The sequence below is a fragment of the Phaethon aethereus genome (assembly GCF_964289735.1).
Source record: "Phaethon aethereus genome assembly, chromosome: 12".
In the NCBI taxonomy this organism is placed as follows: domain Eukaryota; kingdom Metazoa; phylum Chordata; class Aves; order Phaethontiformes; family Phaethontidae; genus Phaethon; species Phaethon aethereus.
The window spans coordinates 15,870,973-15,898,248 of NC_138588.1; the positions used below are offsets into that span (position 1 = coordinate 15,870,973).

The 27,276-nt window shown below is 39.3% G+C and overlaps 1 protein-coding gene across 1 annotated transcript; it reads left to right on the top strand.

The window, feature by feature from the left end:
• Positions 1-337: 337 nt before the first annotated feature.
• On the top strand, positions 338-26,900 carry AQP9 (aquaporin 9; the record flags this gene model as incomplete). Its single annotated transcript, XM_082005456.1, has 6 exons — positions 338-439; positions 12,919-13,045; positions 16,619-16,756; positions 19,313-19,431; positions 21,067-21,284; positions 26,723-26,900. 6 exons carry the CDS (start codon positions 338-340, stop codon positions 26,883-26,885), a joined length of 867 nt encoding a protein of 288 aa, XP_081861582.1. The 3' UTR covers positions 26,886-26,900.
• Positions 26,901-27,276: the final 376 nt, after the last annotated feature.

Genomic DNA, 27,276 nt, shown 5'->3' on the forward strand with positions numbered 1-27,276 from the left:
AAAAAAAGGTGACATAGTAGGAAAGGTAATGATTAATCCATTCTGCAAGAAAAAAAGACGATTTCTGATCATGAACTTACTGGTGTTATCTAACCAGTATAAATAGAAGCGTAGTCAGAGGAGGCACAGGATGGAAAACTCATGATGAATTGTTAGGGCATGTTGAGTTGGTTCTGTCAATGCCTGCAGTCAGATGATTTCACTGGCTGTACAAGATGAAATCTCATATTTCAATGTATAAGTAAAAGTGTCAAAGTTCAGCTGAAGCAGGGACGAATACAGAACAAATTTTGTGTGTATTTGTAACTAGGGCACCAGAGCAATAGAGGAAGCCAAAATGAGCCTGAAAAACAAAAGGAGTTTAAAGGAGAAATTTGCCTTGAAGAACAGCTTGGTTAAAGAAGCCCTCTCAGAATTCCTGGGAACTTTTATACTGATAGTAAGTGTCAGCTGCTTTCCTTTCTTCCTACTAATCTAATGTTGGACAGTGCTTGTAAGGGGACATGTATGCTTTTTCTTGTACTGTACCAGCAGCGTGGTTACTGCCTGACAAACATTGTACAGCCGTGAATGAATTGCTTCTATTTATGGTAAGTTTGTAATTCCTTTCTTCACCTGATGTAATTATCACTAGCTATTAAAAACAAATAGCTTTATGTATTTCAATTATCTAATAATATTTGATTTCATACAGGAGCAGAATTTCGGTGAATTACCACATTCGGAAACATCCAGATATGCACAATGAATGTTAATAATACTCTTGCTTTTGTTTTTAAAAAGCTCAGCTGCTTATTCCACTTTCACTTCTGTGCACAACTTTAATTTGCTTTAACATACTGTACTGCACATCGAGAGAATTTTAGCAGAGTTATTTTCCTGTACAACATAGAAATTTAGCTGTGTGATTTGTAGTGAATTTATGGGGAGTTGCATTGCCAAACCTTCAGAGATTTTGCAAGTTAACTATTTTTTGGTTTGTTTATAACTGTACTACATAAGTTATACAGTTGCTTGATCCTCTAGTTCTGCTACAATTTAGCTAAGTACCAAAACTCCCCATTTTCACATCCCCAGGTTTTTTACTTAATTTCTTGCTCAGTTTTTCCGTGCATTTTACACTGGGACACAAAGCTGTTTGGTGATTTACCAGGGTAGAGAGCAGCCTCAGTAGCAGAGCTGGAAGTCAAGCAACCAGAGTATTTATGCCAAACTTTTTCTTCCTCCTTTTAGTCTGAACAAGACACTCTTGCTCATTGCTAAGTATTTCATCATAGTGAAAAGACAGAAAAAAAATAAGAAGCAGGCATAGTACTGACATAGTGTATTCTATAACTGTAACTGTATTAGCTAAGTTTCAAGTAAGCCATCTAAAAAATTCCAGTAGCTCATAAAATACATGAAAATAATGGTCTTTACTACACTTCAGCCAACCGAAGTGCACAGGCACTGAAGGAACATTATTCTCAAATTTAATACCATCCATAAGACATTATTACAGTAAGGAGCACATTTAGAAGCAAGGAGCACAAAGCACTTTACAAACATTAATGAATTAAGTGTCACAACACCCTGGTAAGGAGGGGAAATGTCATTATCTTAATTTTATATCTTAGCAAACCTGATTACAGCAGGCTGCACAGGAAGCCTGAGGCAGAAGTCTGAATATAACCCAGATCACCTGACTTCCAGTACTCTGCCCTCGCCACAAGATCATCCTCCTCTTTCCATTAATACAATTAAGCAAGTGAAGAAAATGTATTAAAGTGCAGATTAGACCGCAAATGCTATTATTTAATGTCCTGCTGCACAAGACTAGAAGCAAATGCAAACCCAGAGACCATTTTCTAGTATATTCACCGTATGAATATAGTGGAAAATGACGTTACAAAAGTATTTTTGAGAATCTGACTGAGTTTCTCAATTCTATCTTACCCTTTCTAGTTTCAGCCTTGGCTTAAAGCAGAGAAGAGCCTCACAGGAATTAAACTGCAGCTTTCTCAGTGCTTGCATACCTCTATTTATGTTTAGACTATGCAAGTTAGCAGCATTACAAAGTGTTTATTGTGAAGAAACTGACTTTTCTGCTCTTATTTATTGCTATTGCTTTTAGACTCTGTCAGCTAGTAAATAGTTTCTCTTTAAGAACAGATAAATATTAAACTCTTAGCTTAAATTGGAGCTAATGAAAGGGGCACCCTGTAAGTCAGAGGGCAGGAATCCTTGAAGGACAAACACCACATATGCAAAAGAAGTGATAGCTTTCTTCCACCACCCTATTACTATGTCTTAATCCTGTTGCAAAGTGAAAGTGAGGCAAGGGTTCAGGGCCTATGGCACAGTTGATTCAGATCTTTGCGGAAAGCCATTTCATGTCACTGTGATGGGTTTTACAGCCTGTGGGGAGCACCTGCACCAGGGAGCAAGGCAGGGACCCACAGGCTTTGTCTGGAAGACAATGCTAACTGACCATACCTAAATCTGCGACCACCCTAGCACCTCAGGAAGTTAGGCAGGTGAAATTCTGTCCCCCCAAATCACCTATTTCTATTTTTTTCTGGAAAACATCATCACAGACCACATAGTGTTAAGAGCTTAAATTACCATCTTTGGTAACTCTCAAGCCTTGCAACATACATTATTTTCCAAACTGGAAAATGTACAAACTGTAAGATTAATTTCAGGACATCTAGAGAGTGAAATCACTCATCAGGCAAAAAAACAAGCCTTCACCTGGGGGTGAGAGGGGCTCTGCCTGCAATGTTGAACAGATTTGAGGCAACAAACCTTGAGAAAGTCACTGGGTATACAGTTTGGATAGCATCTCTTGGTCATCCCTACTTAATACGCTGTGGTTTGCCTTGCAGCATGGTCTCAGAGCATCTAAACCGAATTCTTTTCAGATGAAACTAATGTGGAAGGTGAGTCTCCAGAATAATAGGGAATGTGCTGCCCATTAATAGATGCTCAGTCCAGTGAATCAGACTGGAGCTACTCCTAAGTAATCCTCCCGAGATGTCCATAGTCAGAGTCTCTGAACCAGCTGCTTGCACTGCACAACTTGATAATACATAGTCTGTGAGCCTCTCTCTGCTTACCAAAGCACCAAACCCTAGGAACCTGGAAGTGCCCTGCTGTATAGCTGGATCTGATGGTACAGAGAGCTGCCATTGTCGCCTGTCTGGTTAATCCTGCTGGTGATTAGGGTATTTTATTCTTACATATATTGTGCTGGGGAAACGAGTATTTCTTTCGGTATCAAGCCTTGGATTATTCCCAAAGGCATAGCACAGCTTCTCTAATTACACTCTGGAACAAGAATTGGGGCAGAAAACCCAAAATGTACAGCCCACAACCAAATGCAAATTGCACGTGGTTTTGGTTACACTGAGCTTTTGGTTACTGTCTTGATCTATATCATAGTCACTTTATAAGATTCCACCAAGCTGAGAAAGTGGTGTACTTCACCTCTTATGCCATTTCTATAAAACAAATGGAGTGATGCAGTTTTTACGTAACTAAGTTACATTTGCAGTACAGGCCATGAGGAACATGCATTATGCTGGGTATTTGTATTTGCAGACTTGTGAACTCCTGGCAATTTCTTGGTGCTGTCACATGGTAAACCCCCAACGTGCAACGTTTAATTGTGCCACTTGTAATTTAGTATAAATATCCACAAAAACCCACAATCTACCCATAAAGTTTTCAATGAATATTTGAAAAGGATACAACCGTTTTCCAGCAAATGTATTCCGAGTAGTGTGGATTTCACAGTGTGTTTGGATCCAACTTGTGGGACTGGTCCCTCCAGCCTACACCTATGCAACAGGTCCCCGAGGTGGGAGAACACCAGCCTGTTTGTACCATGGTAGCTGAGAGGTCAGTGCGTGCACACATTTCCCGGCCTCTGACACAGCCTCAGCCTTCTGCAGCTGGGGCTGCCCCCGAGGCCTCCCTTGCGAAAGAGCTCTCTTGGAGAGCTTTTTGTTTTCCAGCATGTCCCCTGCTTCAGTACATTTCCTCTTGGGAACAACATCTGGGTGCCAGAACAAGAGAGTCAAGAAGCCATGCTGCACCAGAGAGATGGTTTACGTGACTTTTCAGTGAGTCTCTCCGGAACCCACCTATCCAACTGCCTCTCTGCCTTTAGTCGTGCTTCTCTCCATATTTCCCCTTTGGAACTTGGCTGCATTGCTCTCAAACAAAATGGTATTTACTCTGGCTTACGCCATTAAGTATATCTGAATTGGAGCAATTTCAAAAAGAGAAGCCAAATGGCACACATGCCTTCCTTTACCAGCTACTGCTCACCTAACATAGTTTGTATTTCATTTTCACTCTTACAAGCATCTTACTAAACAGTTTCCCAGAAAGGAACCGCACAAGAGCCCGTGTCTCCTAAGTCCAGAGCAGTGTACACTTCATTGCTGAAACAGAACACAGGCTTCTATTTAGCATATAAAGACAAGGAGGTAGTATATATATTCCTATCCCAAAGCTTAGTAACCAGGAGGTGGTGAGCCTTTTGCAAAACTCCGACAGAAGCAAATGTTTGTGTGTGCATAGAGGATGCAGTGCATGAGCATGAACTGAATGCATGACACCTCACGCTGCAAATTGTCCAACTAATGAGAAGGAAGGCTTTTGCTCATCAAAATCTTTTTGTCTTGTTTTCATATGCTGACCATTAATTCTGATCATTATTTAATTTATCACTCCTGCTTTGTTGGGGAGTTTAGCCTTGCCTGAAAAATCTTCAAGTATGACATTTCATGGATTTGTTCAGTCCAGAAGATTAAAATTTAAACAACTTTTCCATATCGTTCTTTTTGTGGCCCTACATACCAGTGCATGTTAATTACAACACTGTACAGTAATATATATCCCTTACTCCAAACGTGCATTAGAATCCTCGTTACTTGATGTTATTACAGAAAAACAAATATAGCTTTTGATCATTTAGTCCTTAAATAAGTGTTTAGCATTTAATAAAAAATTATTACTTAGACATTTTAAACAAAGATGAATTCTGTGTTCTAAATTTTTGTCAAAGAAGGACTCTTTGTATATAATAAAATTGCTTACAGCGAGTTTTAAGGTACGAAATTAAATAGCAGTAGCCTCTAATAGCTACCTTGTTTGCCATCAGCAATTAATTTCCTGGAGTACAGAATCTTGTATAATTAGCTCTTGAACAGTGAACTTAAGTTTGTGAAAGCTTGATAAAAAAGGTTATTAAAACATATTTATGATTGGTATTTTGATATCAGTCAACAGCTTTTTAAATATTATATAATGCTACAAATACCATGGGCCTTAGCAATGTTTGCACTCCGAAAAGTAGCCCTCATGTCAGAGATCCATACATTAGGGTCTCTAGCAGCAGTACTATAGTGAAACCAATAAATAATAGAAGTCACTCATGAATCTAATGTTATAGAATTTAATCCTGCACTTCCAGACCAAAACTGCCCATTTTATGGGAATAAGATGCTTCCTTTCCCTGTCGTCACCAACTCAGAGTCCCTTCTGTTTCTGCAAATGTACCAGTTGCATATATCTTGATGGCATGAAATTTTGCTAATGAACCTGCTGAAGATGTGCAGAATCTTCCTCTTTCTTGCTACTGCATTAAATCAGCACCGCAAGCAGAAGTCAAAGAGGTAATGAAGACTCTTAGTCATGCTGAGGTTAAGGAGGTGTTCTTGCACACTTGTATTATTTCTGTATATTTACTATTATCAAAATCAATTTTTTTTTTCTCTAGACAACACTTCTGTTTCCCTGAAGTCATTCTTTAATTTAGCTGAATAGCTAGCACTGTGAAAGAACTGAAAGGAAGGTTGCCTAATTGTTCTTTCACCCCAAAATGTTTATTACAGCAAATAATTCTGAAAAGTCACAGGAAATCTTTTGTTTTCAGTACAAACTGAAGTTTTCCGGTATATGACATTTTAAACTTTCAGGTGACTCAGATGTTCTGTGTTGCATGAAAGTTTTAAAAGAGAATTATCTTCATCTCTGCAACATCAGCCACAACGCAAACTCAGCTCTCATTGTTTAACCAAGAGGTTCCAGTAAGTTGAACCTAATTTTCCAAGACCTTTTTCTGTAGATGCATTTTTTTCAGAAAGTTTGCATCTGTAGGACTGAAGGGTAGGCACTGTCCCTAAGTCTCACAGAAGACTTGCATCCTACCAACATTCAACTGCAATTGGAAAACTAGAATTTGTGTTTTATAGACAAATTTACAGGCTGTTTTTTCAAAAGTTTCACCAAATAAAAAAGGTAATAAAAGTAATAACTTTTTAAAACTGTCATAAACAGTTGAAGAACAGAATAAAAGATAATGCCATAAAAAAAAAGTTCATGCCATACAGTGAGTTTATATCTTTGTGACCTCAACACTTAAACAAAACATACTGGCTAAAAGTGAATTCTAGTAAGTTCTCCAATCCATGGTTTGGTTTCAAGGCAAACTTGACTCAGTTCCTCTAACCCATTCCTCAAAGGCTGCTTTGCTATTAAAAGCATTCAGCTTTTTTTTCCAACAGAAAACAGCTTAGGAAGAGAACATACTGAGGCTTTAATTGCTCAGAACCATGCACCTCCAACCATACGGGCACAGCAAAGATCCACACCTGCACCCAAAGGAAAGAGGAAAAGAAAAGATACATGTACGCTTTACACTCCTAAGAGAGAACAGAAAACCTTCTTTCTCAGAAACTGCAATGCCTGCTCCTGCACTCTCTCTGAATGGTACAAACCCCTGAGCACTGTTACACAGACTAAGCACGTTTTAAGAGCTTAGAAAGATTTTAATCTTTTCAGTTGGTGTAGGAAGCAAAGCAGAGAAGCACATCTCGGCTCAAGAATAAGTAAGTAACCTGGAAGGGAAGCAGCACCTGAATAGGCTCTTTTTCTCCTCAAGAAGGTACTAGGTAAGATTTTCTTCTCTTGCCCAGTCTTTTCTTCCTAGCCCCTTTGCAAAGGGCCATGATCCACTCCTGAATGTTTGTATCTGAATATGAAATGTTTCATTTCCTTTCTCTGATGAATTTCTAAACCTTAGTAAGAAAATAAAAATAATCTTCATTGAAGAAACTGACTCAAGCCAGTTGCCCCATACAATTCAGGAAGGAAAAGCATTTTAGCATTTCAGGATGAAGAGTGCAATATTAATCATAATAAAATACGAGAGAATCCAGACCCTTGCTTTCTCTCTAGGTGATTTCAAGCTTTTATTTGTCTCCTATTGCATGTGCAAAAGCAATAATAAAAATTTAAAAGCATCAGTTTATATAACACAGCATAGTTTGTCCCTCAATATTTTCACTGTATTTATTCCCACAGAGGAATTTGAACCAGATCTTTATATGCTTCAAAAGCTTTATACACACAATTCATCCAAAGCCTTATTAAATTTACATTCATGTCTCCAAGTAGTAATGCTGTCTGCCATTAAAAAAAATGGTTTCAAAATGGCAATCATTTTAAGGCTTATGTTTATACTATTTAATTAACTAAATAAGCTGGTTTTTTCAAACCCTTATTTTATTAGATAGCAAGTTGGAAAAAAATGAAGGGAAATCCATTTGAACCCAAGAGGATATTGCTTGTGTCCCAGGAGATCATCAGGAGAACGGATATAGCAACTTCTTATTATTCCAAGTTTGATTAAATCGTAATGTACAGAAATCCCCCCCAGCCCCCACCAAACTATTTAATTAATGATAAAATAAGAGCCATGTGTTTTTAAAGTATTTAAAAATTACTTGACTGGTAGGCTGTAGTTTTATCTCACCTTAAAATTTTTAAGTACTATCTGATTTAACATAAGATAGCAAATATTAAACATGAAATTAGATGAAGACTGGTCTTTCCTGGCAGGAGTTTCCTGCAACTTGAATTCTTGCAAAGTTAATGCCCTGAATTTTGGTAATGTGTCCCTATTTTTGTTGCTGTTAGCATTACTGTCCCTATTGAAGGAACGCTTAGAAGCCCAGTCTGAATCAGGCCCTACATAATACACAAACATAGCAAAAATATAGCTCTGTATGGAAAGAGTTTCTTATTCATAATAAAACACCTTATTATGAAATGCAGCAGATTATTCATAAAGCAAGTCTGCTTAAAAAAAATAAGAGATTGGAAATGAAAGTGAGTTCTAAAATACACTCCAAGTTAAACACCTTTAGAAGGACACCATCAATTTAGTAATCAGCCTCTGAAAAGTTTATTTACTACTTTTTTTAAGCAACTGCCAAAGTAACTGTTTATGGAAGTATTAATGGGGGGCAGGAGGAACTGTACAAGACTACAGAAAACCGCAAACAACCCCTTAATGTTTTCATGGGCAATTTTGTTCAACAAAATCCCTATGTGCAGTAAAGGGCAAATGCAACCACTTCTCCCAAGCCCCAGAGGCCTCTGACTCCTCCTGCCTGTATCCCTGCCTCTAAAGGCCTAAATATGTGGTACTAAATCTGGCTGCTTAGAGAAGTCACAGAGATTTCCCTAACAAGTGAAATACCAGGGCTTGTTCTCGTGTCCTTGATTGTCCCAGTGATATCACTCTGCTTCCGCAGACTCGGAACAGGTAACTTTAGGATAGCAGAAGGACACTCACCGCAGGCACACAGATTGAGCCTAATGCACTGCACTGACCCCGAGAGCGCATCCCCTTCACAGCACTGCACAGGAACATATGCACGTGCAGCAGCATCCAGAGCAGTACTGCAGGTCCATCCAGTCGGAAAAAGGGGAGCAGACAAATTGCAGGCTAGCAGGAAATTCCTGTCTGGGCACAGTAGGAGAACATTGGTGGGAGTGTGGCGTGGGAAAGGGGCAGTGTTGCCGCCTTCCCTGAACAAAGGCATCCTTACAGAAAATTGTGAATTGGTGGAGGGATCCTTGGAGATTCTTCACAATTAGCTGCAGTTGTTTAAGTATGGTTCTGTCTTGAAAACTGTCTGAAATTGAAATTCTGAACTATTTTTCTAGCATATCTTCATTGCAAGTGTACAGCTTATAATTAAAACGTGATTTTTTTGTAACTGCCGACTCTCTATTCCTAGTAACACACTGAATTCTTGTACTCGTGTAGAGCATCATCAGTTGTGCGGCCATTGAGGCCATACTCTGCCTGCAGGGACATCTATGGTACCCCGCTGTAGGTATGTAACTCACCACAGCTTGGCAGCTGGTGATGTACAAGATATAGCAAAACACATGTCATTGTCTCCAGGCTGCTAAAAAGCAGACTTGACTGCATTTTTAATGTTACAGAGTGTATTGCTATGAATGCACACTTTGATAAGAAGCAGCCTTTTTTATATAAGCATTCTGCTTCAAGATGTCAAAAACTTTACAGGCCATGTAGAAAAATAGATTCCCTAAATTCTGGATTCAGATTTTGCAGGAAATGCTATTTACACTGAAAAAAGCTATTACAAGCATTTGCAAAAATCTGGAAAATAGCACAGATGGAGGCAAAATGATCTTTAGTCTCTCTGATGAGTGGGATAAAGTTCTGCAAGCTTCTAGGGAGTAACAAGACATTATACTCATTGGAGACCAGTTGTTTTCCTTTCCTAACATTAGCCTTGTTACTCAAGACAAAGAGAAGGATCTAATGTCTATGAAGCAAGTTTTTTGGCAGTGAATGTGCAGACAGCTATTCCACACCCAGACATGTTATTTATGACAGTAATCTAATTACTTTGTGAACAAAAAGTCAGTACTGAAGCTAATCCAGTAAATTTAGGCAGATCAGGCTATAGACAACTGCTAAGATGAAAACCTGGTAACATAAGATAAGATAGAGAGATCTGTCTATATTCTACTGTAAATTAAACTCCCGTCAACTCCATGGGCTTCAATCAAAGAGTTTGTGTGGGTGCAGCTGATGGCTGAACTTGGCCTAGAAACTTAGAATATTTAGTTACAACTTGATATCTAGTTGTTCTTAACTCAGCCAAGCAAAGATTCACAGGGTATTAAATTGCTACTCATAACTACATGATTAGGTGATAGTTTCCAGTTATGTCAACCTAGCTACACTAGGTATGAGAAAATTTTTTTCTCTCCTTCTTAAGATGACAGCAGATGGAGAAAATATTACCATGATGTGGTTCAGATTCGCAGGTTCAGTTCCCAGTTTCCCCATCCCAGAATGGGCACACACTGACTGGGGCTGCAATAGCGTTCATTCATCGTACATGAGCAGGTAGTAATTTACCAACATCCACCGAGCAAGCAGCCAGTGCATCTCTGTTCAAGCTGGCTTGTATGCCTTCTTGCTTGTAGATACAGTTTTCTGAGACTGGTTAGCCCAAAAATGGAGCATCTGGAGTTGCATATTTCCCTATGACGTGCAGCGCGAAAGCTATTATGCAAGAGGACTACACATCTGTTTCTGTATGATTCTTCTCAGTTCTGGTAATCAGGGAAGGGAGGCCACAGCCTCCCTGTTATTTTCTTCCCTCTTCTTGTGAATTTGTAGTTGATATACACAGATGTGGTTACTGTCCCTTATCCTACTCTATAATTTCTAATAGAATATTCTAATATTCTAGAATATTCTAAAAGAATATTCTTTTTTCATCATCCTTACAGAAAGGGGTAATATTTTCAAAAGAATGACCTTTTCTTTGCATCTGCTAAACTTTGTCTAAGCCATTTCAGAACGCAAGTGCATACTTGTAGATGTAACTGCTTGCCTGAATACAAACTGCACACTAGTGTACACCAGGCCCCAGACCAGCCTACAACTTGCTCCACGTCTGAGCCATATCTTTCACTAAATCTTGCTTGGTGTGATTTCTGGAATACTCCCTTTGAGAAGTCTGGAAAATGAAGGCTAGACCATGCTAATTCTACCTCCTCTAGACTTGTGACTTAATCTTAAGCTTCAGAAATTCCAGCATACTCATTCTTTCCATATTAAACATATAAATACACAATGAGTAGAATTGTCTCATATAAAGTTTAAAAAAACCCATGTAATTTCATCTGCGAACAACTAAAATTTTTGTTTGTTTTATATCTATATGTGCATTTGTACTTACCATTTGAATTTCTATGTGATTGAATTGCTAGATACAGGATACTAACAGCAATGAGAGAATGCCTGACATAAGCATATGTCATCCATTGCACAGCAGTTGGCTGCAGCTTGGAATATGTCTTGTAACTTTCAACTATATAGTCCAATAAACTACGGCTATCTAACACCACCCCACCCTTATGTAACCCGACAGCCGTAACACACTGGCACCAGACAGTGTTTTGTTTGCTTGTGTGATTATAACCTCAAGGCAAGAGCTGCACCTGGGTGTATGGCACAGTCTTGGGGCACTTTTATAACAGAGACTGTCTGCATTGCAAGGCTGGTTAAAAGCATAATTTTATTGAGAGGTTTGCTGTCACATTTTGGTATTAGTTAAAACCCTTGGGGAAATACTGGAAACAAAAGTATGATTTTTGCCTGTTTAGATTGCATCTATTCTAGCAGGACTTGCTTGTTGAACCTCAATCACCAAATCTTTTTGGTACAGTCTATTTCTGAGGCAGGAGAGATTCTCCCATTATTTTGCAGTTTCCGAATGCAACTGCCTTGCAACTGAAAATAAGCATTTCTAAAAGAACTAAATTTTGTATATTCAAATATGCATAGTTAGGAAGAATATTTGTGATACAGTCATTGGTGACACAGAGTAATGGCAGAACACTAAAGCAAAACAAGGAGATTAACCAAAGCAACTGCACTGGCTAAGATGGAATGATTTTATAGGAAGAAAAAAAAAAAAAAAAAAAAATCAGATTCCCATGTAACATCAAAGAGGAATATACATGTAATATACATATATCTCCAACTTAACATCAAAGTAATTAAGGTTGCTCAAGATAAATCTAGTCACATCCCAGAAATGGTATGATTCAGATTACTCACAGTTGCAGAGAAGCAAAAGTTTTCAGCCTATAGATATTATCTGATATCTTCCACAGAGTGTTGGGTCCTTACTCAGCAAGACACTTAGGCATATATTTAAAAAGGAGATTTTTCAAAGACACAAATCGATTTCTGGTAGAAATGGATCAGTCTAGTCTATCTTAAGCTGAAGGCCTTTTGTACCTTTGAAAATCTTTCATACCAACTTTAGTAGGACCTACACATATGCTTGAAGATAAGCAGAAGCTTTAGAGCTGAATAAACATGATCTTAAACATACATTTAAATGTGTTGCTGAACTTCATTCTGAGGGGAACCAACATAAAATGGAAGCCAGTTTGAATCCATTGAGAATACCCCAATGTGAACTCTTCAGGTATCCCCACTTCAGCTAATTGTTCAAGCTGCAGAGCCAGTGAAATAGTCTGATGGAGCTATATATGATATCAAGGCAGCATAACAGTATCACACACTCTAATCTCCAGAAAGTTGTCTCATTCCAGAGTTTCAGCATTAAACATTAAAAGCTTTTTGAACTATCTTTCATAACTTTTATAGCAATTTTTTCATTGCTTATAGCAACAATCTGGAACTGAAAACTTACCACACAGAATTAATTCCTTCTTCACTTTCAAATGCAGAGATTTGTTGTAGAGGCTGTGAGATCTCATCTAGGCTCCAAATTCTGATCTGTATCCCATTATTGTACTTGAAAACTGTTTTCTGGGGAAAGAGAGGTCCTTATTAGCAGACATTCTTCCTGGTCACAGGGCAGAGGAAAATAAAGAGCAAATGTTCATTGCAACAAAGGCAACAATGACATGTTCTAATCTCAAATTCTAGCATTGTTTCAATATTTAACAACGTTTTCAGCTATAACGGGACAGCAGCAGGAGTTGCAAACTAACCAAAAACATTTGACAGACACGCTCATGGTTTTACGTTTCCCTTTTAAAACACAGGCACTTGGATGTGGGTGTGTGGGACAGGCTGTCCTTAGCCGAGGAGCCCATGGTGGGCCCATGACAGTATCGGTTGGGTTTGCGATGGCAGTCACCATAGCAGTGTATGTGTCTGGGGGAGTTTCTGGTAAGTTACTTTTTTCTTACATAGCATTTATTGCCACGGTTTTAAGACATTAAAAATTAAAGTTTATTAAACTACTTCTAGTTCATGGTATAAACAACTATGTATGTAGCAATAGCAAGTACCATTACTGCAGAGTCTGCATCAGAGTTTTGCTAGTAAATCTTCTGTGTTCTTGTTTCCTTCTATGCTTTGCGTTTGACAAAATCTTCCACCCAATTCTGACCTGAACTATAGCGTTCAAATCTTGGCAGACCTCTAGCCTTTATGGAAAGTGGCCTGTGCAAACCAGAAGTGGTCTTGCTTTGAAAATTCTGTCAATAGAGATGATCCTGGGCAGCACAGGTGCTGCATTTAAGGAAATAACCATGAAAAGCTTACAGAATCCAGCAGTCAACAGCTAAAACGGTTGCCAGTTAGGTAGAAGGCAGAATGACCAACTAATGGGTGTAATGAGCAGGGTTCACCTTACAGAGTGCAATTTATCTCTTCATGTCCTATGACAGATAGTAGCAAGTCTGCTCCTGTCTGCTTGTTTGCAGAAGCAGCAGATCATAGAAAGCAGAAACAGCAAAAAGATTCACTAGAGATACATTCTGTGATACACTGTCAGTGTACTGTCATTGCCCCTTTGTTTCTCCTATAACATTTCCTCATATATCGGTCAGGAATGTCTGTCTTGTCTGTAGCTGGGCTAACTTATCAGTGTCTACATGTGCCATATTGGATGGTGCTTTGTCTCCTATTTCCACCATTCAGTTTGGCCAAATTTATGTCAGAAACATTAGCATAACTGCTTCTAACATTTACATTCTCCCTTTAAAATAGAAAATGATGGGTTGTAATACACAACGGTGTTGTGTATTATAATACACAATACTCCACGTTGTACATGGAGTTTATATTGCCCTTTTAAAGCCAATGGTGCCCTTGTACCCCAGTTCTCATAAAGACATTTCTTACCCTTCATAAAGAGGGTAAAGTCGATCTGGGCAGATCTCTCTAGGTATAATTAGACCACTATAAATAGTTGCCATAGCAGAAATTATTGTGGCCATTTCTCTTCCCTTTTACAAATTTTTTTATGGCGACACCACGCATGAGGAGGTTTCTAAGTTCACATTAGAAAGTGCTCAAGGAAAACAGGCAGAAAACAGGCTGAAAAACAGGCAGACTTGTCACTGTCATTGAAACAGAGCAGAATGGTTCCTTAATACCACAAAAAGTTAATTCAGCAGTACATTCCTATTATTTGAATAACTTTAAACTACAGCTTCTGGTTTACACGTAGGCAGGTAAACTCTTTAATGCAGCAGCAGGAAAAAAACCTGTAAAGACATTAACCTGTCCTACATTTGCATCTTTAAGGGATATTAATCTCCATTATATCCCAGAAGCGCAGAGCGGTTGCAGATGTTGCGGTATTGTGCTTCCTGTGTTTTTCCCATGACAAAGGATCCTGCATGCAGTACATTTTCTCTGTGAAAGAATAGGAACAGATATTTCAATAGGCCGTGACTATCCAACATATGATTACTAGTGGACACTTTAGAATATCAGTTCCTATATGGAATTTGTTACCAAATTCTGTGGCTCTTTGGCCACGAAGTCTCATGTTTAAGTACTGCTAAAATATTTGCATCAGTTCTTTATGAAATTGTAAATTCATGGTAACATAAAATATATAGTCTGCACACTTAGTGAAATTGAGCTCTTTTATCGAGGAAAATTACCCTTTTTGCTTCTTCTCCATCTAATTTTCCTCAATGCCTAGGTAATTTCCCACCATTTATTCCAACTGAACATTTCAAACTCATGACTGTGATCACTGCAACAACAAAAGAATGGGGAACACACTGTCCAAAGTGGACTTTTTTTTTAACCAGGAAACTACCAGGGGCACAGGAACCAAGAATTTTTTAACTCACCTATGTTGGCACGAGAGTCATCAACTAGACTTTTCCAGATTTAATGTTAATCAGACATCTTTAATATTATTATGACTTGTCCTGGCCATCATAATCACCCTGTATTATATACAGGTGGGGAACAATATCAGGTGTTGAAAGAAAGGAAAATTATTCATTCCAGCCAGAGTAAAGAACAAAAGACAACAATTTATCAAAATTCACATGAAGGGCTGTTAAATAAGGTGCCATCCATCTATTTGCTCTGTGCTGAAGAATTTGACACACAGTGAGGAATTCGAAATTAATTCAAGACTGGTGCTACTAGGTCAGAGTTTTGAAAATGATACAAAGAAGGTTTTATCCAGCTCGTTATCTGTGTTTGTCAGTTCATTATGTATCAAAGGTGCCTGGATTTCATAAGATAATGACTCACTGACCTGAAGTGCAAGCAAACACAGAAACTGTACACAGAGGCCCTTTCTCCATCACTAGCCTTTGACAGACAAAGGTCATGCTCTTTTAGTTATTTTATTAAAGACAAAGGCCATTTTTTTCTGATAACCATGCAGGCTGAAATGAGACTTTACCTGGAAGGTAAGCAATGGATCTGCTACATCCTAGCAAAATTTGGGGTTTATTGTATTTTTTACTCTGGAGTACTGTTTCATCTGTTTACTTAAGAAATACAAATTGCCAAGTAAATATCAACTAGATATTTGTTAAAAAAAAAAAAAGAATTCTCCAGATGCATTCAACAGTTTTTCTCCACGTTGATAAAAGATGTTGAGGAAAGTGCCTAGCATGTGAAATAATAATAAATTATTTTAGCAACAAAAATTGTCACAAAATTCCAACGTTGCTGAAATCTTTTCCATGTGTGAGTTTAGGTGTAGCTACTCCTAAGTACAGAGGAAGGAAATTCCACAGGAATTAGAACTCTGTTTCAGCACAGTTACTTTATCAGTTTCCTTATTGTGGACCTTTCTGGAGGGTCTAAGAGCTTGATGAAAACATGCCATGAAGAACTACACACTGGTGTCCCCAGATCCCATCTGGGCATAGCTCACCAACAGTCAGCATGAAGCTGGACAGCGCTAACATTATTTTATGCTTCCTTTATGTTCCTACGTAATCCCAGGTTGAAGATGGGGACATAAACATGACTTAAACCCAGGGTACTCCAGATCTGCCTCAAGATATATGATCAAGTCAGTAATAATCCTTAATCTTAATACACATTTGCTAAACTGAGTGCATGTTCTGCCCCAGTCCTCCCTTAAAAACAAAAAGCCAAAAGACCTTGAAGAGAGAGAGAAAATGTGCAGAATGATGGACCCTCCCATCACAACTGATAGGGCATATTGAAGCTTTTTCTAGAAAAGTTGTCTTTAGATCTATAGATTATATACCGCAGGACAGCAGTCTGATAAACAGCACAGTCTGCAAACATCAAGAGGGAAGCTGGATCTTGGTGCGTACTGGCTTTCCCCACCAATTTCATCCAACTTGTTTCAGTTTAATTGCAGTCAGCATCTAATTGCACAGTAACATCTAGAAAAACGTGTACTAGTCTCGTGCTCAAAAGTGCCCACATTTTTACAAATAGTTCAGCTATTCTTATACATGAGAGTCATCCATATGCCTTCTTTCGTGATTTATTTTTCAGGTGGTCACATAAACCCAGCAGTTTCATTAGCCATGTGCGTGACTGGAAGATTAAAATGGACCAAATTACCAATTTACATGTTAGCACAACTCCTGGGAGCATTTGTTGGAGCAGCGGCTGTCTTTGGGATTTATTACGGTGAGTACACCTTAGACATGCTCACAGGACAAACTAGAGGTCAGGCAGTCTCTAAGGCCCCAATTTTTCAATAATGCCAAGCAGGCAGAGGACTCTGTTCACACAGGGCTAATGGCAGGACTGAAGCTAAAGCCATAAAGAAGAAAGGAAGAAGCATAAAGAGTTTGAAGGGGAAAAAAAAGGCTCAAACATTCCAGGTATCCTACAACTTTTCTGAAACGCTAATAGTCCAGGAAACGTCCTGAAATTTAGAAAAATTATTCATGGGAAATCAGATACTCTGAGATCATGTATTTCTCAGTAAGGATTTTAAATTACTTAATAGCCAGGATATAGAGCCATTCATCTTCCAAGCAAATTAGAAACATTAAAGACCTGATCCAAGTGCCTGTAGGCAAGTATCACCAACATTGTTCACTGAGGTTACAGGATATGAGATCAAGTCCCTCGTGACTAAACTTCAGACCACCCTAGAGGTAGCTCTCCAAGACAACAAACTCCAGGTAGAGTGATAAAGGGGCCACTTTTTTTTTTTTTTTTTTTACTTTTTTTTATATAACAAAGATTACCCCCATCCTTGAGGCATGTTTCTTTTACAAAGCATGCCACAAAGGGAAAAACTTAGTAACAGACTCCCTGCCTTGATGAATCCACTCAGACCAGCTGCTTCAATCACCTACTCCCAAATGCTGCTTCCACTGTTCCAGCCCATCTCCTCCAAAGCCTCTCTTATGGGCATTATGTCTGCAGACAGTGCTGGCTCTAGGCGCAACAGAGAAAAACTGAAACGGGAAATGCCTAATTGTGTATCAGCTAAGTGCTCAGTACCAGCAGTAGTCATGAACGGAAGAATCTTTAGGAACTGTGGTAACTCTTTTGGGCTTGGTGCGGTTTGTTTGTTTGGGGTTGGGGGCTGGGGAGTGGTTCTAAGGTTAGTGTTAGAATTCAGAAACTGTGTGATTCCAGAACAGGATTTCCATCGGAATCTAAGTCCTCCTCAAGCCAGACAGACAGGATTAGGGTTGTGGCCAGGATGCATCAATACATCAACATGCACATGGGGTTAGGGATGGATTCACAGTGTTCTGCCAAAGGGTGGTGGCAGGATGGGGAGCCAAGACAGGGAACTTGGGGCTAGGGTTAGAGACTTCTTCCTGTTATTCAGGAGTGTAAGATTTTCTCATATCCCTATCTCTGCTCAGGTACTTTGCCCTCCTCTTGTTATTAATTCCCAAACCTCTTCTGTACTTTTTCCTTCCTGCAACTTGCAGGAGTGTCCTGTACTCACTGAAGTCAACTGAAAACTCACTGGTAGAAAAAAAAAAAAGAAAGAAGCTCAACACCTCCATTTTCCCCACACAGAAATATCTGAGCTAGGTGCTTTCATTTTCAGCAGTATCCCTGAAAGAATGTGGGAATGGATATGCTAGGCTGCTGAACATGAGGCCTTTCTAAAGGCGTCCAAGTAATTCACAGCTGAGAAATTTTCCTTATCCTTTCTTTTTCTTCGTAGTAGTTAAATGCAACAAAATAATCTGACACTGCAAATGAGAGAGCCTGACCAAGGTAAACAACTATATATTCTCTGCACCCATGTTGTGGCCTTAAGCAAAGCTAGAAAAAACAGGGAGCAAGGAGAAATAGAGTTGTCTGCTAGCTTCAGGAGAAGCTAACCGTCCTCACCATGACTTCCATGGGAGACAGGGAGCTGTTTCTTTACTCATAAATATCACCTCATCACTGGGTCCACTAGTGAAATAAAGGCATAACGTTTGTTATTCATGTCTATGTAAATTTTTGAGTGCTTCATCTTAGTGTCTTTCTATTTCTAACATTTCAGCACCTGCCAAGGTAGCAAATTATTCCGACACGGAAGTCATGTTATACTATTTAAAATATGCCTTAAATATACTAACATAAGTATACATGTATTTACAATATACACAAGTCTTTACAATATGTATAAAAATATAGTGACTTAAATATACCAAGAACCAAAGTTTTGGGGCTAGCCTCTCCCTGCACATCTTGGACAACTAGCATAGCAGTTGGGTGTAAAGCCCATGCAGAGTGAAAAGTTCAAACTCCTTTAGAAGAGGTTTCTCGGGAGAGGTCATTCCCAGAAGTAATCATTGCACAACTGTGAAATGGAATAGGAGTAATTCCTGGTGGCTGGGAATCCACAACAGTACAATCAGGATTCTAGGCATTTTTGGGGGCATCATGCAAAATATAGCACCTCTTACAGAATAATACAACTGTGTTCAGAATCAGAAGATGCTCCGTGGCACTGAGTTTGGAGCAATGAACAGGGGAAAAAAGAGTCCCATTTTGAAAGCTGTGATACATAAAACAAGTACTTCAAGGCACAGGAGGAGAGGTGAGACAAGAGGGTATGATTAGTACCTCACCTCAAATCCATTAACTACGCATCCAGAAAAAAACAATCGGTTTCAGTTGCGAATGTGAAGTGCACAGACCTATCACGTATATTCTAGTCCTAGAAAGCCTAGTGTCTGTGGAGAAGTGCAACCAGGTAACGGCTGTTTTCTACAGATGCCTTTATGGAGTATAGCAATGGAACACTTGAAGTCACAGGACCCAACGCAACAGCACATATCTTTGCAACATATCCAGCTCCGTATCTGTCTCTCATAAATGGATTTGCAGATCAGGTAAGTGTGCTTGCTCTCTTGATTCTACAAATTAAACATACCGAAAACTGTAAAAACAGGCAGTAAAAAAAATACATAGATCTCCAACAGGTATGACAAATCTCACTGTTTTGGTCATACATCACTGCGTACAATAGCAATGAGAATGCAATACTGTTTGCAGGGGTTACATTTTAGTCATATTTTAGAAGCAAGGTAATTTCAAGTTGTTCTTTCCACATACATCATATTAATTGTTGCACTCTATATATAGTCAAAGCAATATATGTAAGAGGTTTTCCCCAGCATAAATCAGTGTTTCTCCATAAACTTCAGCAGAGCTGTGACCATTTACATAAAAAAACAGCCCATTTTGTGGACATATTATTCCTTAAGTAATACTTAAGCACCCAGTTTAACACACCTTGAACAACTGAGTTTTCCGCTACCATAAGCCTCTTCTCCAACCTTCTCTTTGCAAGTAGATTTGTGGTATCCATTATTTTTCAAATGACTGAATCTGAAAAAATCTCCACTTTATTTCTAACCTGTATCCACCAATCCCACTTATCCAACAGTGAAAAGTGAAGTTTCATATCTTCTATCTACTTCTAATCAATTTACCTTCTTCAGGCATATGTGAAATAAACACTGCCCAAGTAAGCTATTAAAAAAACAGGGGTTGCTGGAATACAGGAATTCTTTATGTAAAGGACTTGAAAATTATAAAATCAGGCTTCAAAAACATCCAAACATTGCTTTGAAATTTTGTAAGACAGACAATTCTGATTTTTGCTTTAGATCAGTCAGACTTTTCCATAAGATCTTTTTGCCCATGAATGTTTTAAAATAAAATCAAAACCAGATGAAATAAAAATAATTTTTAAAACATAAAGTTCGTTAAATCAGCATAGAAGTTGAATGTTTTAACATCACCAACCTTTTGTCTATTTCTCCCCTGTTAATTATTAGCGAAGTCAACATTTAGAAAGCATTTGATTTAAGCACAGCAGCACTTTCTTCAAAGTAATTCCCAGAAAATTTCCTTCATCGGCTTAGTTAGCATATACAGAGTTTATGTTACAGTTACACATGCACGCTTAATTTAGGTAATTCCTAATTTTTTCTCAGTTTTGACTTTGTAGACTTCACTCTTTTTTCCCCTTACGTTACGCAATACCTGGACAAAGAGGTGCATATTTAGTTTCATTTATCAACGTAAGCTACAGTCACATAAAACACTTCGATATCAATGTAACTATTGTATTTGCATAGTAGAACTACCAAAAATCAAGTAAATGGAACTGTTAAATTGATAGGAAAAAATGTGGTAAAAAAGCATCAGACCTCACACAGGAGATGCCTTTTAAATCCTCTATTCTTTCCACACCAGGTGGTTGCATTTTTATTTTATTTTTTTTTATTTTCAAACATCCTCAGCACACATCTTGTCTTTTTCAGCACAGATATCATAACTTCTCATTATTGTGAGGTAGAGGGGCACTGGGTTCCAAATTTTGCTACTCTGTATAGCAGGACAAATCTAAATACCAGCTCTAAGCCACCACAATCCACAGAGCTGCCATGGACCCTCTTTTCATTATTGGAAGGAATCTGCACATGTTTATTCAATATTCTTTTCTTTGCATTGGCCAGGTGATGTCAACAGCTGTTCTTCTTCTGGCTATATTTGCTATTTTTGACACCAGAAACAACAATGTACCAAAGGGCCTGGAGCCAATTGCCGTAGGACTTCTTATAATTGTTCTTACTTGCTCCTTGGGAATGAACAGCGGCTGTGCCATGAACCCGGCCAGGGATCTAGGCCCAAGGCTCTTCACAGCCGTTGCAGGATGGGGGATGGAAGTATTCACGTAAGTATGCTTGGATATAAAGTAAAATGCTCGTAGCTAAAATTGCTTCCTAGGGAAGTAAGATCCTGATTCAACATGGTACCAAGACATACCTTATATATAGTATAGGTAATTCTTTGCATACCAGAAACAGCTATTCATGCACTTTAAGCCAGACATCCTCTAGGAACCACGCTTTTAAAAGGATTTCCTGCTCCTAGGGCAAATCAAACGTGCATTATCTCTAATATCAATCATTGTTTCAAGCAGATCCTTCCCAAAATATTAGAGATTCTTAAAGGTCACTGAAAATATAAGAGTGCTTTCTTCTCTTATCCTGCAGCTTTCAGAAAAAAAATGAAATCGTGAGAGAGTTAGGTGGGAATATTTATTTGGTGCTGTAAAAAACACAGACATATCAGATTGATTTAGCCTATTACTACTACTGAGTTATTGCAGAAATTACAACGATCCAAAAGCCTGACTTCCTGCCTGGGAGTGAAGGAGTGAAAGCAAGCTCCCTTCGCTTTCCCACATTTCAAAGCACACTCTCAAATCCCTGTGCATGTGTGTGCGCACGCGCACACACACTTCTGGCTGGCCAAATGCACAGCTAATTAGTTGCACATCAAATCCACAGCTTACACATATCCAGTGTAAGAGGCACCCTGGGATATCCAAGTAAGAATAATCTGTCATCAGGAGGTTGATCTTTTGGTTTATTTTTGTATGGTTTGTTTTTCCAGTTATTTATAAGTAGGAATCCCCAGAAGTACTATAGACCTCTAGAGAGCTCTAGTTAATAGAGATTTCATTTTAGCTACTTCACAAAGTATAAATAATCTGTATTTATTTAGCATGACTTCCATCTACACAAATCACGTGCCTTAATAGAGGAGAGCAGTAGCAAAGATTTTCTCATACAAAAAAGCTAGGCACAGAGCATAGAAGAAATGGGCACACAGTCATGCCATGGGCCAGATCCAAAGCTCTATGTAACACAACTCTGGCGAGCCCCAGGCAAGAGGTCAGCTCTCCAGACTGGTTTCCTCCAAACATTTCCTCACCAGCAGCTCTTTCCACTGTACCATTAGACTGTGCCCTTTTTTTTTTTTTTTTTTTTAAACAGCAGCATACAGAGTGACATCCCACACCTAGGATTCTTCTCTCTATGCCTATCTAATTATAAGCAGTTGTTGACTATGGTGTTAATTGTATTAGAGATTATAGCACATGACACTATATTATAAAGTTGGCTATTATGTTGCTGAAAAAGTTTGGAAGCCTGATTTACTGTGGTCTGGTCACAGAATACCTGTAAACTCCCCTCCTCTCCAAAAGTAAGGTCTTACTAATTTACATTTAAGAAATTACAAGAAAACTCTACATCTGTACCAACATGGGCTCCTTGCTAGTTTAGTTTCAGGATTTATATACAGAGAGGGAATGCATCCCCAGTGTGAAGGCTGAACTAAGAGATTTAAAAATTGAAACAAAAAAATGAGATACAAGATCTCTGGTCACTGCCCAAAAAAGCTTACAGCAGTCTTAGGGATGTATAAATTGAGGAAGAAGTCTTCCTCCCTGCCTTCTGTTATAAGGCTACCACTATAACCAAGTTCAAGGGAATGATACAACAGGAAGATGTTCTCATCTATTCACAGCACAGATCCAGGTGAGACTTGGAAAGAACTTGAGCTTTGTTAGGTAGCTGGAAGCTTTGGATCAGTTACAGGCCATGGGAGAAGTCTGAACAATTGTAGCTGGCATCCTGGACCGCCCGATGCTCTGCTGGCATTACACATGCATGGGAGACTTAAGTGATGCAGCAACAGTTCACAGCTAAACCTTGGGTGTCTCAGCTTAACTGGAATTCACAGCTTTGAGGCAGATGCTTAAGCTCTCTAGTAAAAAGCATGCTGAGGAACTGGGACCTAAACATGAAACTTCAGTGACGTGAGGGGAGTGCTGGACAACTAAGCAATAGCACATACTGAAGGGACATTGAACATTCATTGAAGTAAGGATGGAAGCATCTCACAAGGTTGCTGAGTGTCTCTGTTCGGGTCAGTGAGTGTTTGAGTGCTGCCTACAGAGCAGCCAGGGACTGCCACAAAAGCTTCACTTTGGAACAGATCAGATACAGAGGATGAGACTCTCTAACACCCTGATCTCAAGCAAATTCTCTAAACACTGATAAAGATTTCACAGGGGGAAAATCCCCTCTACCCTTCTTCGTGCTCACAGGTCCAGTAAATTCTGGTTTTATCATGTTCTTCGGCAGGGAACTGCAAGTAGGCCGGAGAGGAGCTCTTCTGCTGGACCGTGGAGTTGTCCAGAGGATGAGGAGGCAGTTGAGCAAGGGTTTCCTAAATGTTGCTGCTACTACATTTCACACAAAGGCACCTGAAGGAGCAGTTTCCCTGAGAATCAAGACAGCTGACACAGGCTATGGTATGGTTTTCCTAGCCAGTGCAGTCAGATTTGTTTTGGTTAAAGGCTCTCTTTAGAAGTTGTTCTGACACACTGCAGCTGGAAAGGGGGTGTCTGTCCGGCACCCTATAGAGAGTGCCATTTTGCACACAATAGATGTAGTCAGCACTGTGGCCTGCTCCTGCAAACCGCTCCTCAACCTGTTGGGAGTAGGTGTCACAGGTGGCAACTGTCCCTGTCATTAGAGACAACAGCTGACACTGGAGACCCAAATGTTTCTAATGATTTTTCCTAAAACCATGGAGATAAACAAGAGTCTTTCTTAAGCAGATGCTTAGTATTCTAATAAACTTAAGAATTTGGAGAGTGAAGTTTTGCCTGTAGTGAGAAAACAGCCAGATCTTTGAGTACAAATAGCAGACTCTGGATTTTGACAACCACAGCAGAGCATGAAATGGCAATGAGAAAGCCAGAAACTCTCCAGAACAGAGTTTCGCATCAGCATTTGAAGCTAGTCATAGAATATTTCACCCTGGGTTCATTACGCGTTCTTTTGCACCTTTGCTGAGGCCGGGTCTGACCGGCAATGGCAGCAGTAAGGGCACCGTACTTGCCTCGCTCCAGGACAGCGCTCCGCCGCCGCGGCCCGGCGGCAGCTGCGGCGGGCAGAGCCCGGCCACCGCCCAGCGCCGCCGGCGCGGTAACGCTGACACCTCGTGGCCGCCGGCCCCGGGGACGGGTTGCCCGGACGAACCTGAACTGCCTTTTGGAAAGGTCAGGAGACGCACCTATTGTCTGCACAGGGATTTGGAGGGCAGAGCGGCCTCTGAACTATTTTGCATTCTTCCCGGAGCGTAGAACAGTAGCCAGACACCTTCCACGCTTCTGAATGCCTGAATTATCCTGGCATTTCTTATAGCAAACTGTTATCTTACCATCCTGCAGCAGGTGGCTAGGTAAGAAATGTATTTGCACACCTAAAATGGGCCAAAGTTCCCAGTCCATGTAGCTTATAGGCTGTAGTTTCCTGGTAATTTTCACAGTTAACAAAAATGCCACCTGCCAGGTCTGTGCCTAAGCCTCCTCCCTTTCACAGCCGGCTCCCTCCTGCTCTGCCCAACAGCAAAAACACCTGATGATGACAAAGGCACAGCCAGACCTTTTCCTGCTAACCTGGCAGCAAAGCTGTAAGCTAGGGTAAAGCTAGAGTATAAGGGAATGAGTTACTTTGTGACAAGCACAGATAGCTTCACTGAAGAGTTCTTGCTCCTGTGTCAATGAAAGATGATTGAGTGTCATGGAAAGTTGTAACTCAGCTGTGTCCGGATCTCATTTCAGCATTGGCATCACTCTCTATAAAGACTTTACATCCATCATCTTAGCAGAGGGTGTCTAAAGCACAGCTGACAGCAGCTGCCGCAAATACAGGCCATGGTCTGGAGAAGGTCATGTGAGAGCCAGCAAGGCACATGTCAGTTCATGGACTAAGCCAAGAGAGAAACCTGCTAAGAAACACCTTCATTATATGCCCACAGGCACACACAGAGGAATACATGCAAGTACTTGATATAGATTTTGTTGTGCTGATTAATTCATTAAAACCTTAGTCCATGCTTGTTCCAGAAATTCAGAGGCTCAACAAACACTTGTGACTCCACAACAAACAGATCTATAAAGTCAGTAGAACAATATCCTCAGTGCAAAGTCTAAATAATTCCAGAGACAAGACATACACAACCAAGGCATTTCTGAAGAAGGAATATTATCATCATCAACAGAGCACTGTGAGATTAGTCTTGTGCTATTATTGTGTTGTGAATTAACCACAAGTTCACTTCTGCATAAATCTATACAACTGAGTGCTGAATAATTATCTTTACAGTTTAAAAACTCCCCTGGCAGCTTCCTGTAAAGTTCTTCTCACAGATTAAACTGTCCCTTTGTATTTATGGGAGAAAAAAAAAAAAAGTTACTTCTGCATTTTCAATATGCATTAACATTGAGGTGGCTCGGTTTTCACTGCAGACTCACATATTCAATTAATACAGCATGTTATCAAATAAAAACACCTTCACACAGTGGTACAGTTAAGACAGTCTGTGCTCTGAAACCGATACTCAGTAATTCACTGTCTGAATGTGGACGTCCAGGAAAGGGAGAGGAATTCCACAAGCCCAAGTCTCCTGCATAAAGAGTTTGTTATTTATTGTTTTATACCTCTTAATGGTGGACTCGTTTCTTTAAAAATGTTCATAAATCCACACATTTAAAATTAAATCCTAGCAATTGTGCAAAGTGAATGTAAACATTTCAACAGAACCAATATGCTGGACTTTCTTACTGAACATAACAATTCTAAGAAAGATTAAGTTCTAGGTGTATAAAGCTTCTAAACGCTTACTTACCTTTTACTGAAAGACCCCACATTTTAAACAGAGACACTACATCATGAAATTTGAATCTTGACCACTCTAGTCAAGTATAATCCGCTTTACAGTCACTGTGTTTTATTACATTCCTTAAGGCAAATACACTCAAAACCAAGTATAATCTATTATACTTGTCAAGAGGAACACTGTATATACTATTGCAAGCCTGAACCTGCAAATCTCCATGCAGATGAGATAACCTGTTTCTGCAACACACATTTGCACTAATCACTCCTGAAAATCTATTCATGAACATTTGGCAACAGCACCAGTCAAGACTCCCGTGCAATACATATGTCCCAGTTCATTTCATTGTAAGTCAATGAAGCCCATTTTCCACAAGAGAGAAATTATCCCCTGCCCCCAAAACAGACAAGCAGTAAAGAGGCCGTATTTTCTAAGGCGCAAGTACAGCACATAGGCCAACATGCCCGGTGGTTACTACTTAGCATTTCCATCACAACATGGGCAGGAAAGACACGGGTGTCATACATTTACGGGTATGAGACAAAATAGAAAGGTCTACAGTATAGTGAGGGTAGGGTATTCACTCGAGTAACAAATAATGATAATTTTTTTTTTTTTCCCCCCTTACAGTGCTGGAAATAATTGGTGGTGGGTCCCTATAGTTGCACCTATGCTGGGAGGTGTACTTGGAGCAATGATCTATATTGTTTTTATTGAAATTCATCACTCAGATACTCAGCCAGGAGAAGAAAATGATGTGTATGATAAATACGAACTGACCAATATGGAGTAAGAAGTGAAGAATTTTCTATCTCACTTTGTTGTGCAGTTTTTATGCAAATGATTGTCTGGACCATTTTATAAAACCTGTATGCCTCAAGTAGAAATTCACTTTTCAAAGCAGAAAATCTGTATAGAAGACAAATTCAAAATTAACCTCTTTCCATGAAACATCGGGCTAATCGCATTCAAAACTGGGAACTTGGGTGTGAGAATGGTAAATTGTTGTTTTTTGTATGTCTCAGATCAAGTTATCTCCTAGATTAAATTGTAGTGAGATGATGCACTGACCTGTTAATTCAACACATATGATCTTAATCATGTTGCCTAATTAACTGAAAGCAGATATTTTTACGAAACAGCATTCATAGGTATTTGATTGGTTCAGTGCTGAATTAATGTGT